This window comes from Aphelocoma coerulescens, chromosome 3 (assembly GCF_041296385.1).
Source record: "Aphelocoma coerulescens isolate FSJ_1873_10779 chromosome 3, UR_Acoe_1.0, whole genome shotgun sequence".
Classification (NCBI taxonomy): Eukaryota; Metazoa; Chordata; class Aves; order Passeriformes; family Corvidae; genus Aphelocoma; species Aphelocoma coerulescens.
In genome coordinates this window covers 13,708,892-13,725,744 of record NC_091016.1, presented here as the reverse complement: position 1 = coordinate 13,725,744, position 16,853 = coordinate 13,708,892, and the positions used below count along the sequence as shown (strand labels likewise).

The following is a 16,853-nucleotide window of genomic DNA, read 5'->3' as shown; positions in this document are numbered from 1 at the left end:
CTCTTGCTGCTGCCTAAAAATCAGTTTGGATGAGGTTTCCAAAAGCAGGCCAGATACCAAAATGAATCTGTTAAACATGCAGAAAAACCTCCACATAGGAAACAAAGTGTTTAGCTGCCTCTTACACTTATTACTGATAAATTCATGTTTGAAACTTATGTTTCACATGTGAATAATGCCATTAAGATAAAAATTTTTCAGTACTTTCCTTCTGTACATAATTATATTTTATACAATTAACTTCAAAAAATCAACACCATAAGACATCACTCTCCTTCCCCAGGTATTTCTAGGGATATTTTCTTTGAAACACTATTCAATTCTTGGGGAAAAGAAAAGGAGAAAAATTTAGTCTGTATAGTGGCAGCTATTAAGCACTTAGTTCTGTGAAAGTACAGAAACAAATTCACATGGATTTGTAAAACAAACTGAAATATTTTAAGCAAACTATGAGACCATAATTCATAGAAATAAGCCTAATGAGAAAAACTCTTGTAATTATGCAAGAGATTTGGCTTGGAAGAGCATTCATCAGTCATTCTGACATGGAAAGGATGGATAAAGGAAGCAGATGGATTCACCTCTGTTGAACCTAGAAAATGGAAAGTCATCATTATGGTTGCTAACTTCTTGTTCAAAATGAATTACTTGATTATCAGGTTAAAATGAACAAATGCAAAAGAAAGTCATATGAGAGAAAAAGCAAATATTTATTTTCAGTAGGAACTGTTTCCCCATTTGACTAAATTACCTCATTTAAAAAACTCATGAGGACATCAGCTTAATGTTTACATCTAGTGGGAGGAAGGGGTGGTGGTGTTCAGGTTGGGGCTTTTTTAATGTTGCAACAAATTAACTTTAAGAGTACAAGGTTTGCTTTGGTAGAACTTGCATTGTTACACAGGTCATCTCTTCTTTAGAATACCAACCTGCCTCTTCTCCTCCACACAGTGACATTAGTGACTAGAAAACCCACACATTGCTGTCACAAAGTCTCTGTTCAACCAAGAGAAAGATTTGTGTTAAGGCAAAAGAACCCAGTAATGCTATTTCTCATGCACCAGGAATTCTGTTCTCTGCAATAATTCAGAGATCAACCTTTCTGAATTTACAGCCAATATGCCAAAGTCTTTGTGCTGAGTGTGCATGCCCATTGTGGTTGTTTGGTTTGTGGGTTGGTTTTGTTTGGCTTTGTTTTCAAACAGGGATTCTCTATATCCTGGACCTTGTAACAACTGTGAGAAGAAAACCCTCCAAAAGTGGTGCTCAGGTGGTGGATGATGACAGATCTTCCAGGGTCCCTCAGCTTTGGGAGTGTCATTATGAAGCCACTGAGCCACCACCCCCCTCTGGTCAGTGATGGAGCCCTGAACCCTTTTGGGCACCAGGCTACCCACCTCAGATCTGACCACGCACCCACACCAGAGGAGGCCTGAACTCTCAGTGTCCGCTGCCAAACCTACAATATCTGCTTGAACTATCAACCTACTTAGGAAAAACAAATAAAAAAGAACTTCCTGTTCACAATTTTTATTAAGATTTGACTCATGAATAGTTCATAAAGATTACTATTACATAGTACAAGCAAGCTATACATCATTTGTGTCTCTTCATAGGCAGCAGGCACATGAGTACAGGATGTGTTATTGCATCCTAGCTACCTATTAAAAACATGCTGAAGGTTGCAGAAATCAATTAATGATTAATTACCCAACTTTAATTTAAAAACCAACTAAACCATTAAGAAATAAAGAATAAGCCATCAGAAAAAATTAAACCAGTTACATGGAAAGTAAAATTTCTCCTTTAGAAAGAAAGTTTTCACCACAGAAAAAAGAAAACTGGGATTATAAGTGGAATTTATAGATCAGTTTCTTCATGACATGTAATGTCCATGCAGTATTACACGACTGAAGTTTAGAAATGAATGGTGAAAAGTTATGTTTTGGACATTAGCACTAGGAATTAAAAAAAAAACCCAAATCCATATTAATTTTCTAAATTACTATTTTAATAGTTCCTGCTCATATCTATATCTTTATCTTTTTAAAATTCTATTATAGATTTCTCACATACTTCACAAATAACTTTTCATCCTCTTAATTCTATTTCAGTATTTTTTTGCAATGTTTTACTTTATTTCTGAAAAATCTCTTACTATTATTCCTTTGGACCATAATCCAGAAGAGATTTACAAAACTCTTTCAATTCTGGCATTTCTAGGATTGAACCTGGCCTTGTTAATTTTTCTTGCCTAGTCTTGTGCATTTTAAATATTAATTATATCACACACTTAACTACAAGAGACATGACTTGGTAACAACAATTATAAGTAAATGCAAGTAAATGTAAGTAAAAAACCTGTATTAGACATAGAGAGGATTATAAAAAGAAAACTTCACAAATTATTGAAAATTAAGTGTAAAAACTTACCTAAAAATATTCATCAGTTTCTATAGATGGCAATGAAGAAAAAGAAAATCCCATCCAAAATACAGTAAAAGAACACAGCCAGCTGTTAACAGAGAATAATTCATTTTAAAATATTAAAAAAAAATTTAGGAGATAATTCTGGCAGACTACCCATCAAAACTACTAGTTGCCTTGAAATATAATACTTAATCCCCAGAAAAAGGAGATTAAAACATCTTAATACTTCAGTGTGCTGTTTAATTACCGATTTCCACGTAATTCAGTATCTTTTGAGTGCAAAAATTGCAAAGTGTATTTGAAGAGTTAGCCAAGAGCCCAATTCACATGCACATTAAATTTCCATTACTTCATTCTCACATAATGTTTCTATTTATGCAGCCTTTTGGCTAGCAGTGCTACACGAAAAACTCATACTAATGAAACATTGGGAAGCATTAAAGAAAATTTTTTGAAACTACATTTAAATTTTGCTTGGAAAACATTAAAGCTTAACAAGTAGAAACAAAATTTAGGAAGGAAATACTAGAATTGTAAAGTTTTGCTGACTTTAAAAATTACACCACATTCATAAGAGGCAACATTTTACAGTATCTTTAGTTAAATCAGCACAGATGACAATTCAGTCCATCTCAGACTAATTATACTGGGATTGAAAATACAGTGATAAACATGCTTCTGACAAACAAAAACATTTACACACGGCTTTGAATCAAAACAAATCACTTTCAACACAAAGTAACAAGATTTGTTGTTATCTCCAACAGCAAATAACTCAAGGAGCACAAGCTTGGGCAAAAAAGTAGCAAGAATAAGAAGAGTCACACCTAGAGAAGAAAGTTTAAAAGTTTCAAGTTAAGCTCTTAACTGAAATCCATTAAATCAACACAATCTGCTATGCTGACACAGACAAATCAGTTTACAGCCTGCTAACATTGATTTAGGTCTAAATTGATAAGAAATCAATTTACGCTGAACCAATTATGGTCAGTGGAAATTACCTTATGTGGGTCCACATCAGGTTTTGTGTATATTTAAATCTTAAACAATCTTAAATAGTGTTAATTAAGTCTGTACAATGTCCAGGTGCAGAGAAGGTTAAGGGTCACCAGGATAAAGCATCTTAGGACACTGTGCTAAAGAAGCTCCCTCCTCCTTACCAAGCTTTCCTACACTTCACAGCAAGCCAGCCCTCAGCTCTGCTTGCAGCTATTTGGCTTTCAAACTCATCCCCAGAAGGGAACTTGGGGACAGTCTTCATTCATATTAAAAACGTTCGGTTATTAACCGATATAAATCGGTGTACTCGACATTTTAAACGAACCCAGTGCTACTGTACCTCCTCCACTCTGCCAATGCAGTTTGCTGTACAGCAGGAGCTGTCAGGTGCTCAAACACTCGTTCAAGCCACGGGAGACTCTGAGCTGTGGCATGAGCACGACTGACAACAAGACTCACTGAAATTAGAACACTTTGCGTGATAAGCATCAATATTTACATTTTATACCCACTGCCCTCAAGGAGTAACTTCCTTTTTTCTGTCGCAGGACAGAAGAAGAAATTTCCTAAGTACACATGCTGCTTAGATTGCTTAAAAAAAAAAAAGATACTACTACTCCTAAGGACTAGAGTAAGATTTAATACTAATCCTGCAGAAAAATACCGGAACAAGACTTCACTGAAGACTAACCTAATAAGGAATCCTGTCAGGATCTGAGGGAAAAGAAAAATCAACCGTGCTATCCAAGACATTCTTTTACACCCTAACAACACAGTTTATGAAGCTGTATTTTGCTGATGTATTTATGTCAGTACCAGCCTCCCTGTCAGCCAGACCAAAGGAATTTACTTCACTCAACAATTCGAAATACAAGTAAGCGAGCAGCTTTATTTTTGTACAAGAGGTCGCTAGTTTAGCCACACAGTTCTACCAGCGGAATAGCACAGGCAAGCTCTCAGCTCTCCCTGAAAATAAAAAGGACCAAGCAACAGAATGGCAGGATTTCATGAAGTGTGACGCACACCAGGGCAAGGCGCTGGAGCGCCGGGACGCGCCGGCAGCTCCCCGGAGGCCGGGAAGGAAGGAAACGCGCGGGAAACGCGAGGGGAACGCTCTGCCCGCCCCGGGCTCGCGGCTGCGGGGGCGGGCGGCTCCGGGATGCCCGGCAGGGCAGGGCAGGGCAGGGCAGGGCCCGGCCGCGCACTCGCACCCACCGAGCGCTCCGAGTTCGCGGGGCGGGCGCAGGAGCGGCGCCGCCGGCACCGGGGCCTGTCCCGCGCGTCACCGCAGCAACCGCGCGCGCCACTCCCTGCGCATGCGCTGCCGCCGCCACCGCCCCCCCTCCCATCCTCGCCGCCGAGCGCGCACGCGCGGTCCGAGAAGTCCGCGCTGCCGCAGCCCCCGCCCCCCCCACCGCGCGCACGCGCAGCGAAGGAGCTCCGCATCGCCCCCTAACGGCCTAACCCCTTCCGCGCTGCGGGGCTCTTCAATGAATGGGGCGAGCGGGGAGCGGCAACCGCTAATGGCGCGGGGGGGCGTGGCGCGCTGCCCCCGAGCACGCTGGGAGTTGGAGTTCTTTCCGGCAGCAGAGCAGCGCTGGCCGGCGGCAGTCGCGACTACAGCCCCCAGGCGGCCGCGTGCGGCCGCGCGCCCCGCCCTCCCACGGCACCTCGGCGCAGCGCTGCTACGGCCGCAGTCGCGCCGCAAAGGTGACCTCGAATAGCAGGATCCGCCGCTCCCGCAGACATGGTCGGTACCGCGCCCCGGCCCGCTGCGGTACCCCTCCCTCGGGTTCCTTCAGGTCGGGGCAGCGGGCTTCGGCAGGCGGAGGTGACCCCGAAAAGGCGTCGCTCTCCCCGCCTGGGCGCGCTGCTCCTGGGAGGGCCCGGGGAGTGGGGGGCAGGGGTGACCTAGAGGTGGTCGTGGCACCCAGAGGAGCCGGGCTTGGCGGCGCCTCCGGGCTCACCGCAGCCCCCGCGGAGGCCTCGCCGCGGTGACCTTCCAGGCGGGGACGTGGGGTCGGTGCCGGCCTGGCGGCGGCTCTGCCTCTCCCCAGGGCCGTGCGGGGAGGTCGGGATGTGCCCCCGTCGGAACGCAGTGACCCTCCCTGTCCTGGGGCTGGCTGGCACTCCGGAGGGGTAGTCGCGCCTTTTCCCGGCGCCGCGGTTGGCGGCATTGCCTTCGGGAGATGAGGGCTGCCAGCGCCTTCCTTCATGAGGCGGGAAAGGTTTTGGTGCGCTTCTGTGTTAGCTCAAGGGAAAGTGCTTGTGAAATGGCTTTATTGGTTCATCCCTGCTTGCTGTCGGAAATCCAGCTGTTTGTTCAGACTCTCCAGATTGTCAGGGAATCCTTCTAGTTCTGCCGTGAGGTTACACAGGTGAACTGCAGTGCTTTGCTTTTCTGCAGGATGTATACATAGATAGACAAACCTGCACGGAGACCTTGCTTTCCTTTCTAGGCATGAAAATATCTGTGTTTTTCTGGACGCAATACCTTGTTATTCAAAACTTCACTTCTAGTATTTTGCTACAGAAAGGATGCTTGCATGCTCTGAAACGTGGCTTATTTCAGCTGTACCCTAAAAAATACCAAAATCTGTAAACTTTATCCTACTTTTCCACTCTTTCTATTTAAAATATGGATTTACGGGAGTGACAACATGGCAGCAAGTTTTAGTTTGTATTTGAGATTTCAAAACACAAAACATTGATGACATTAATGGGCTGGTTTCACAGAGTTATAACTGCTGGTTATAACTCCCTTTGATGTCCAGACTTTTCAGAATGTCACTGTTTTTATCTTGCCTTTGCTGTTCAAATTATGCATGTGGTGTTGGGCAGAGGCTTTAAATTTCTGAAATAAAATCATCTGTCTATCAATGCAACCACCATTAGCTCGATGAAATGGAAAAAGTTTTTCAGGGGAACCTGTCAAGGTCATTTCTTAAGGAAGGAATACCTTTGGAATTGCTTTGGTCTCTGAACCGCAGCACTGGTGCTGTTCTTCGAGTGCACAGCTGCCTTGCTGATACTTTCTAGAACATTTCCAGACATGTTTATTGTCACCATATCTCTGTTCTAAAGAAGGGAGAGCAAAGGGAAAGTTTATTAGGCAGACTCTAGACTTTGGAAGAGATAAAAATGTATTTTAATGATTAAATCATTCTTGTAAAACAAGGTGGGATAGCTTAGTTGGCTATAATATTCAGAAATAATGTTAAGCTGATGGTATTTTATAGACAAGTTTATCAGCAATAATTTTTGTAGTGGTCTCTCATATCTGTAATTAGCAATGCAAAGTCTATCACTTGTGCAGTCAGGATGTTCCTGTCACAACATTTGATAGGTTGTGAGTTATCTTTTACTTACCTTTGTAGCCTCCTGAATCAGTTGTGCAGTGCTGTTTGCGGGTATGGCACTAATATTTTAGGGCTGCTGCTATCAGCTATAATCACAGATATAACTGAGGCACTGAGTTCTTAAACCAGGGTGTGTGGGGAGGGCGTTAAGACCGCAACTTCCTCACTTGATATTGGAGGCTTTGCTTTTATCTGTGATAGTTTAGGTGGGGGAGAAATCCTACATTTGCTGGCTTAGATGAAGAAAGGTACCTGGGGATTGCTGGGGGATTTTTTTCTCATCCTTTTTATCGTTACTTTTGCTACTCTTTTCTTTTCCTGAAGTGCTTTAATTATACATCGGTTGAATGTGGAGTAGGGAAGGCTTTGGAACAAAACAGTTCAGTTAGTTGTTGCTTAATTTGTCCTCTAGTTCCTGTATACCTGGGAGTGATTAAAGGTCACCCCTGTAGTTGCCACAGCATGAAGGACTTGCAGGAGCCAAGTCACGGGTTAAAGTGCCTGGAGATGAATGTCCAGAACCTACAACTTCTATTGGGGAGCTTCTCATTTCTCTAAAAGAAGCCTCAGACACTCAATGACACCAATTTTAATATGAGATGTAAGGTTTTATGGTGAGAGTTACCTACATTTTGTAAGAAGCACAACATTTTTGGTTTGTTAATCCAGTTACTGGATTTAAGAGAGAACACGAAAGTTTCTTGGATGCTACATGCTCACAACTGATGCAGGGTTAAGAGGGTCTGGGAAATGTACTGAATCCAATGTACTGAAGGTTTGAAGAGGAAAAACAAGTAGGCAGCACTCCTCACTTTATTTTAGCTTATGTTTTTTCCTCCTCCAGCCCCAAATGGGGGACAAGAGGAAGGATGGTGGTAAGCAAACATAATTATGTTGAGAAGGTGGAGCTGAGTCATGATTGAAGGTTTGGGGTTTTTTTTAGAGGCTAAGTTTGCTAAATTTGTCTCAGTAAAAAAATAATAAATAGTCCTATCTCTTACCTTTTTATGTTCTACTCCCTCCCTCTCCTGTTGTTATGCTGAATACTCACCATAATGCTAGTAGATAGGTTGGCATTTTTTGTGTTTAAATCAGACTGGCTTATAAAGTTCACAGAATGGAAAAAAAAGTCTTTTCCTTTCCCCCTTTTGTGACACTACTTTAGAAGAAAGAGCCTTTAAAATCTTTCTTCTATTCATTGGAAATTCAGAAATCAATTCACAATTGATTTCAGATCCCCTATAATATAAAGAAAACACGTTCTCCTGCTACTTATGTGAGTTCTGGAATAGCTTAGCACGGGATCACTTTTTATATGATGGGGATTTTGCAAGGCCAAGGTTTTGCAGCCCTGTAACTTTCCAGTACTTATTTTACTAAGTAGTGTGGTTAGCTGCATTAAAAGAGTGTTAATTGTTCCATTTATATAAATAAAATGTAGATTCTTCTTAGAAACATGCTGAAAAGTTGGCTTTAAAATTTCATACGTGTCTTAATCCATGCTGCCCATCATCATTCAGATGTTATGGTACTTTTCCCTGCTCAAGAGTAGAGTACCAGAACTAGTTTTGAGATTTAAACCAGCAAGAATTGATTGTCTGCTCTCCTTCCCCCTCATAGTGGAGTTTTGATGAAGTTGGAGGGGTGTGACTCATAGCAGGACAAGTTCAAAAGAAAATAATGTGCTTCAACACCGTGTAGCGGGCAATCATGTAACGAGATATTTAAAGGATCATTTCTATAATGAAGGCCAGGTCTAAATCTGCAAGTTCAGTAGTTTAACATCCTCATGTATGCTCTGGTGTTATGTAGTATGTGATAAAATGGGGTAAGTGGCTGCATTTTTTTAAGTATCTAACACTAGCGTGATGCAGCTGTGCTTGGCTGGTCACTTCTGCAGGGAGAATACACTCAGAGTCCCACATGGTTTTCCTATAAATATCAGTGACAGGAATGCTGGTTGGAAAGGATCTGTAGAGGTCATAGAGTCTGCCTTCTTTCTTGCTCCATGTCTGGAGGTTGTCCAGTGCAGCCTGACGGCAAGACTTTTGCCACTGATAGATCAAGTCATAGGTGTTTTGGTCTGGGTCTCGACAGCTGCCAGGGGTGAAGGTTATGCAGACTCTCTGGGTACCCTGTTCTGCTGTAGCAGTACCACACAATCCAGAGTTTTTCTCCTGATTTGTAGCTGTTGCAGCCCGTGCTGCCACTGCTGAGAGGTGTTGGGTGCAGCGTTATTTTTGTAACACTCTGTGAAGGTGTAGTGGGCTGCTGTTAGATACCCCCTTATCCTCTACCTTTCCAGTCTATGTCCAGCACCCTCAGCCTCATCTTGCAGACCATGAACTCAGGTTGCCAGAAGTGGACTCAGTATTCCATCTGCAACATCACCAGCACTGAGTGCAAGGCCTGTCTTTGCTCTGCAGCTTAGGCTTTTCATAATGTAGCCCAGAATGCAATTAAATCACTTCTTTCACATTCAATTATGCCTTGTGTTTTGTCTGTATCTCAAATGATCATCTTTTAATTATCTGAAAAAGCAGGCCTGGCATTCCAACAGGCCGGTCAGTCTGCTTGTTCCTGTCCTAGCACAATCTGCCCCAGCCTCTAGAGAAAAAGGGAAATACAAATAACAGGCTTACAAAATACTGGGTTATGAATGTCCTTTAGCACGTGTTCCATTTTGATAGAATCATAGAACGCTTTGGGTTTGAACAAGCTTTTAAAGGTTAGTGATCCACCCCCCTGCATTTAGCAGGGACATCTTCAACAAGACCAGGTTGTTCAGAGCCCTGTCCAACTTGACCTTGAATGTTTCCAGGGGTAGGGCAACCACCACTTAATCTGGATAATCTGTGCCAGTGTTTCACCACGCTCATTGTAAAGTATTTCTTTCTTATCTAAATCTGACCTCTTTTAGTTTCAAACTATTGCCCCCTGTCATTTCATAATGGGCCCTACTAAAAAGTTTGCTCTAATCTTTTTTATAAGTCCCCTTTGAGTACTGAAAAGCCACCATAAGGTCTCCCTGGAACCTTCTCTTCTCCAGACTGAATAAGCCAAACTCTTTCAGCCTTTAATTTTCAATGTTGAATAACCTCTGGATTTTTCCAAGTCCTGATTCTGCTTAACAAAGTGGCGTTTTGCTACGGGGCAAGTAATTTTTCCCTTCTTATTTGCAATATAGTAACATTTTGGCAGTCTTATCCTAGTCTTTTGGAGTTTTGGGTCAGTTTGACAATAGGCAGTTGTATTATAGATAGTAGTGTCTGTATTTGTTCATAATGTAGCTTTTGTCTGTGGATTAGTTAAATTGCTGCCTAACAGTTTAGTGAGGCAGTAGTTTTAAGTCCACTAGATTCTTTGGTTTCTGGCATTTAATAAGTCTGGTTGCAAATAAGCGTTCAAAATACTTAACAGGAACAGCCCTCAAAATTGAAAGAATCTAAAAACCAGTCAAGTGTCACATCATGAAATTTCTGTAGTAAATTTCATGTATGAATGGGTGGGTGTATGTTGTATTGTCTTACATTAACAAGGGAATGCAAAGTTTTTCAAATCCATTGTTATTCCTGGCATTTTGCTAGTTTTCCAGGAGCAATTCTTGAGGTTGTTTTTGCAATTCTGGTCTGTTTCTGTAAAAGCAAGCAGAGAAATTGCAGGTGGTTCTAGCAGAATCAGAAGTGTGATCCCAGGAGCTGGGGCTGATCCACGTTGAGGCACATGCTTTCATCCAGGTTAAATAATCATAACGTTATTGCTGCAATAACTTAATTTTTAACAGGTGTGAGGCTGAGGTGTGGAGCTGTGGATGAGGCTGTGTCATTTCCTTGCAGGGTGAACCTGTCAGAGTGCTGGTGACTGGAGCTGCTGGGCAGATTGCTTACTCCCTCCTCTACAGCATTGCCAAGGGCGATGTCTTCGGCAAAGACCAGGTGACTCTCACACTGAATTGCACAGGAATAAATGACTGTCAGAACTGCAGTGCCTGACACTAGTTTCCTCATAGACACTCAGAATGGTTTACCAATATGCAAGTAATTTCTTCTTTAAGTGGGGAAAATGGGAGTCCTGCTCTGGTACACGAGCTTTCAATTGGTGGTTGTGCTGAAGTTGTTTGTTTTCTGCAAATGGGTTTTAAATCTTGCACGAGGTAACAGCCGAATACAAGACAAATTCATTTGCAAAGCAGATTGTGCCCAGCTTGCACTAAACCTTTTCTTTCTTTCTAGCCTCTTATTCTTGTGCTGCTGGACATCACTCCTATGATGACGGTATTGGAAGGTGTGGTGATGGAGCTGCAGGACTGTGCTCTGCCGCTGCTCAGAGGTGGCCAAAACAATTTTTTCTTATACCTACAAGATGCTGCAGTACAATTCTTGCATTTATGAGTCCCTGGCAGGAAGTTAGGCAGAAGAAAATCTTGGATGAACCTTCCTTGGTTTTGTATTTTGTGGAATATAATCAATTTAACTTAGCCTGTAAGCTAGGAAGAATGACATCGAATAGGTTTTTTGAACAGAACTGCCTGTGCAGATACCTGGGTTTATGTCCTCTAATCCTGGAGTTTCAGCCTGGACATGAAATTGTCAGATACTTGTGCATATGTGCATTGTATTCTAGCCCAGCTGTGAAATAAATAATACATTATATATATATATAATATTTATTGCTAAATTAAAAAAAATAAACTAATTTAGTCTTACAAGTATCTTCCGTATAAGGACACAAAATAAAAAATCACTCCTCAAGCCATGTAAACAAGCTGAGTTCTGATAGTTTAAACAAGCAGAAGAAAGGGAGCAAGTATGTGTTAGTGTAATTACTATAACACGTGACAGAAAAAGTATGTAGGTACCAGCTCTTGTACAAATCAAACCTTCTTTGCTTTGAATTGTGAAAGGGGCAAGAAAACTTAAATTGTGTTGGTACTTGCCACTGAAATTTTATTGTAAAAGTGAAGAAAAGCATATGTACTTATATATACATTTTTGTATAGAGGCACATGAAATGTATCTTCTACATAGATTTCTCCTGTGTTTTCCACTTTAGATAAATATTTGTAAAGCCCATTTACTGGCAAGTAGTTAATCTGTGGAGGTAGGGCCAAATGACTATACTTGGTGGTTTTGGAAGGGGAAGGTGGTGCCATTGTCAGATTAGATTATATACTATTTATGGGCAAAAGAATATTCTTGTTAGCACTATGCCATGAGTATTTATCTTGCTGAATTATTTTCCTTCTTTCCTTTCTTTTTTAGAGGTCATTCCAACAGACAAGGAGGAAGTTGCATTCAAAGATCTTGACATAGCAATTCTGGTTGGCTCCATGCCAAGGAGAGAGGGCATGGAGAGGAAGGATTTACTCAAAGCAAATGTGAAAATTTTCAAGTCTCAGGGTGCAGCCTTGGACAAGTATGCCAAAAAGACTGTCAAGGTGAATATAGGAACTGAATTTAAAACATTAATTCTCTGTTATGTAGAGATTTGGATGCTTTGTATAAGAATACTGCACAAGCAGGAGCCTGTTCAGTGCAGGCATTCCTTTCCTTATGCCCTGGAAAATAGACCACAGTCAAGGCTAGATAAGAAACAGAATGTTAAATAGGTGGATGATTTACTCATTAATTTCTATGGTGAAAAAGGTGGGTCTTACATTGTATTGCTGTATTCCACAGATACCCTGAACTGCTGACCTCCAATTTGAAAAACAACCCCATAAAACTGTATTAAAAAAAAAAGCAGTCTTTTGGTCATTACCTCTCTTCTCTGGGAGAACTGAATTATCTACATGCAGCTGCCTACTTCATATCCATCTGTGTCCTTTACCATAATGACCCTTAACTTCAGTATCAATATGGAATTACAATTGCACAAAAATCGGCTTTATTTAGGTTGTTTGCATCTTATTCTTTGGAGCATTGGAAGATTTTAATTGTTCTCTCTCAGATTCCTTCAGCACAGTTAATGGGATCATGTGGCTGCTCTCCCACTGCTCTTAATCTCAGACCCAGACTCCGACTGTGCTTTGTAACTGACTTTTTAATGTCTGCTTGCTCTGCTGATGAACTTCCTACTGCTTCTAAAGATGTGTTTGCTTCTTTACAGTTGGAATAAAAACTTTCAGCATAACTATTGTGGAGTAGTAGAAAATTTACTGAACTCACTTTCAAAAGGGGAAATACAAAGAGAGGTTTGCAGATCAGCTTGTGTGATTTAGAGTATATGGAGCTTGACATAAGGCATTTGAGGCACAAATGAAGGATGAATAAAAATCAGTTTTGCATAGTAATAAATTGATCTGAGTTGAGGCAGTATTTTACTTCTAACTGCCTATGAACATCAAGATAAGTAACTGTTCTGGCATTCTTAATTATAAAGCAATTATATAAAGCAGTGGCAGCCAGTCCAGAAAGTGTTTAAAAGTGGTTGGTGAAAAGTGTGCACGTGCCTGTCTTTCCCTGTAGCATGAGGTTTGAAGCCAGGCTGTAGATCAGTGTACAGTAGATCTCCCTAGAAGTCTGGTTCCCTTTCACATTGGATGTCAAGTTAAAGAAAATACCTACCTGGAAAATATTTTTCTGTGCAGTTATAGAAGATTGGGTGACTATGACTGACACACTAAGAAAACAATCTTGTTGAAGACAACCAAGAGATTAGAAAACGTAACTTTTAGATAGCTTCTTTGAAGGCCAAGCAATGTATTTCACTGGAGGGAGTTGTTTTGCAGAAATACCTACTTCATCTTTCCTTTTTTCATTTTTAGGTTGTGGTTGTTGGGAATCCAGCAAATACCAACTGCCTGATTGCATCAAAGTCAGCCCCATCCATACCAAAGGAAAATTTCAGCTGCTTAACTCGTTTGGATCACAACAGAGCCAAATCTCAGGTAAAAAGGGCCTATTCTGTTATCTCTGCTAAATACAAACAGAGCAATGCTTTCAAAGAAGCCTGTGAATTGAGAAGCTGAAGTCAATGCAATGGACATCTTTAATTTCCAATTAGATTGCTCTGAAACTTGGTGTGACTGCTAATGATGTGAAGAATGTCATCATCTGGGGCAACCACTCCTCCACTCAATATCCAGATGTTAACCATGCGAAGGTAAATGTGAAAGGAAAGGAAGTTGGAGTCTATGAAGCTATAAAAGATGACAGCTGGCTGAAGGGAGACTTTATCCTGGTAAGATACCTCTTTTTTTTTTTTTTTTTTTAATGGTCATTCTGTGCTTCTGCTTTCTCCTAAGCTCACAATGTATCTGATTGACTTAGTGAAGCAGCTCTTTTCTCTCACTAGAATGAGCCATCTTATTATCTATATCTTGTTGCTATCAGTTATTTGCTGTTGTAAAATTCAAGGCAGGAAAGCCTATGTAAACCCTGCTAGAAAAATCTAATTGGAATGCTAAAATGATTCAGCAAAGAGTTTTGATCACAGCTCTGGCAAAACTTCTGTGACACAGAAGCACCATTGCCATTTCACTGTGGTGACTTTTTGGGGTAGTTTTGTAGATGAAGTGGGATGATCCATTTGCTGTTTCCCACCCACCAGAAAAGGCCAGCAACTCTTTCCCTGCTCATGCATGTGCACAGACACACACACAAACACACACACACACACTTTCCAATTCTAAATCTGTGGCATCATCAGCATCATTTCTTAAAAGGAATCTGAATCTAGCAAATGCCTACAAATGTCTTAGGGTAGTAATAAATAATAATGTAGGTTAGTAAAACAAAGTAGTGGTATTAATAGATCGAGAGCACAGGCTACCTAAGTGGAATATGGAGGGAAATGGGTTACTAAAGCCCTAGATGAATAAAGCTTTACCAAGACTATTAAAATTTAAAACTATTAATTTGAGTATGGTGAGGTAGATTCAACTCTTCAGGATTTAAATGAATTGTATGCATTAAGTATTGTAGGATTGAGACCACCAAGTGTTTCACATTGGTATTCAGCGTAAGACCTCAATTGACTGTGTTGCTCAAGACATCTGTTACTGTTGACATGCACAAAGTCTCCTGGTGGGAAAAGCCTGAGACATCTGGTTGGTATGAGAGAAGTCAGCTAGCTGTAAAGCTAAGGAATGAGCCTCTGAAACATCCTGTTACATTCTTGTGTTGGCAAAACTCTTCTAGATTGTATTTCTGAATTGTAGGCCATGTTTGTTTAGTGAAAGAACTGCATCTTCACTGATAAAATTAAATAATTACATACAATGGTCTTTCTTGATGGTATTTACTAACAGCATGTAGACCAAGCCATGATTTGCTGCTTTACAATTTAGTTATGGTTGGTTTTTTCCTTAATTGCAGACCGTTCAGCAACGTGGAGCAGCTGTTATTAAGGCCAGGAAGCTGTCCAGTGCTATGTCAGCTGCCAAAGCTATCTGTGATCATGTGAGGGACATCTGGTTTGGCACTCCTGCGGTAAGCTGTGGCTCTTGAGTAAGTGCTTGTTTGCCTAATGCTTTGATTGTGTGCCCACCTCGCTGACCTTGAGTGTATGTGTGTTCAGGGGAAAGAATCTTGTCCTCTTTGGAGTAAGTTGTGTAATAGGAGATAAAGGATATTGAAAATTATGAAAATTTTGCTTGGTCCTAGCAATGAAAATGTATCTGTCTCTTTTTTGGTTTCAGGGGGAATTTGTTTCGATGGGAGTAATTTCTGATGGCAATTCTTACGGTGTTCCTGAAGACTTGCTATATTCATTCCCTGTTGTCATCAAGGTAACTAGGCTGAATTTAAATCCATGTATCTTCTGCAAGACCTATTAAACTGTCATGTGAGCTTATTAACAGCAGTGTGGGACTGCAGTTGATGTGAGGGTTTAGCAGTCTTTCACAGAGAGGATTCTTATTAACCAAGTTAAGCTAACTTGAGTGTCATCTAAGTGCTGGTAGACAAGTAGAATCTGACATGACTAGCTGGTGCTGGTTGCATTCTTTATCTGAAATAAAATTAACTGCTGCCTGATGTGGTTCTTAGGACCATAAGCTTTGTTCTTATGCCACAAAGTTTCTTTCATGCAGACTGAATGGAGCCTGTTCTTACACGGAGGGCTTTTTATTTGTTTGTTTTCACTCAGGACAAGACCTGGAAGTTTGTTGAGGGTCTTCCTATTAATGACTTTTCTCGTGAGAAGATGGATCTTACTGCTAAGGAATTAGCTGAAGAGAAGGAGACTGCTGTGGAATTCCTCTCCAGTGCATGACTAGGTCAGGAGGAAATACAAAATCATTTAAGAGTGGAAGAATCGAAAAGCCGTCTGTAGGTCTGCTACCAAACACTATTACTGTATCTGAGTCAGCTGTCAGTGACCATTGTGCATTTTAAAATTCATATGCTTACTGGTACTGTTGTGCCTCTTGAGTTATTAGCAAAATGTTATTAAAGAAGTAAAACTAGTTTGTTGACCAAACTTTTTGTCTGTTCAATACTAGTTGCTTTCTATGTATGGTACAGGATAATTGTTTGCCTCAGCCTTGGCTACTAACGCACAATCTGAGTTTTGATTAGAATTTGGCACTACTGGAACGTGTCCTAGTCCGTGATCACTTCAGCATCCTCTGTCTTAACTGCAAAATGAAATTAGAATGCCAGTAATTCTCCTTGCACCAGTAGTTCAGTGACTCAAGTCTATAACTGGACAGACTTCAAGTATATACACTTCACTCTGGCTATGCTTACAATGTTAAAATATTAAAAGTTGCTTAATCAGATATTGGCTAATAGTAGTCTGTTGCGCTTTATTTGCATGTTTTAGTTATGTAACTAACACAGTTTGATAGTACAAGATAAAAAAAGCCCTGAAAGCCTATTTTAGGAAACTGAGGGAAACTAGTTTTAAGCTTTCATGATGACTAGCATTTCCCTTTGCCCGAGTTATTGTCTGTCCTGTTCTAATAGAAGTTTCTGCCTTGTACTAAAGTAAATCTTGGTCTGTCATATCTGGAGTCATCTCATCTTTCTTTTTTGGTTTGTTTTCATTAAAAACAGAACTTCTTTGACCAGAAAAGGAAAGGTTAAACTGAATTATAAGCAAATTGAATGGTTTCTTTGA

The 16,853-nt window shown here is 40.8% G+C and overlaps 2 protein-coding genes across 9 annotated transcripts in view; one reads left to right on the top strand and one right to left on the bottom strand.

The window, feature by feature from the left end:
* WDPCP (WD repeat containing planar cell polarity effector) overlaps positions 1–4,738 on the bottom strand; it is a 155,815-nt gene extending 151,077 nt beyond the window's left edge. For all 8 annotated transcript variants that reach the window (XR_011149651.1, XM_069009099.1, XM_069009100.1 and 5 more), the window contains exons 1-2: positions 4,645–4,738; positions 2,434–2,515 (exon numbers count right to left, since the gene is read on the bottom strand). The gene's annotated coding sequence lies outside the window, so the exon portion shown is untranslated. The remainder of the gene's footprint in view (positions 1–2,433; positions 2,516–4,644) is intronic.
* Positions 4,739–5,071: 333 nt separating this feature from the next.
* On the top strand, positions 5,072–16,512 carry MDH1 (malate dehydrogenase 1). The gene is made up of 9 exons (XM_069009098.1): positions 5,072–5,179; positions 10,625–10,723; positions 11,021–11,117; positions 12,050–12,225; positions 13,555–13,677; positions 13,794–13,970; positions 15,107–15,220; positions 15,430–15,519; positions 15,879–16,512. The coding sequence occupies exons 1-9, from the start codon at positions 5,177–5,179 to the stop codon at positions 16,002–16,004; spliced, it is 1,005 nt and encodes a 334-aa protein (XP_068865199.1). The 5' UTR covers positions 5,072–5,176; the 3' UTR covers positions 16,005–16,512.
* The last annotated feature ends 341 nt before the right edge of the window (positions 16,513–16,853 follow it).

Excerpts from the sequence above, each read along its gene's own strand:
- MDH1 (XM_069009098.1), top strand. Across the intron at positions 12,226-13,554 it reads ATGCCAAAAAGACTGTCAAG|GTTGTGGTTGTTGGGAATCC; the intron begins GTGAATATAGGA and ends TTTCATTTTTAG. Across the intron at positions 15,221-15,429 it reads TCTGGTTTGGCACTCCTGCG|GGGGAATTTGTTTCGATGGG; the intron begins GTAAGCTGTGGC and ends TTTTGGTTTCAG.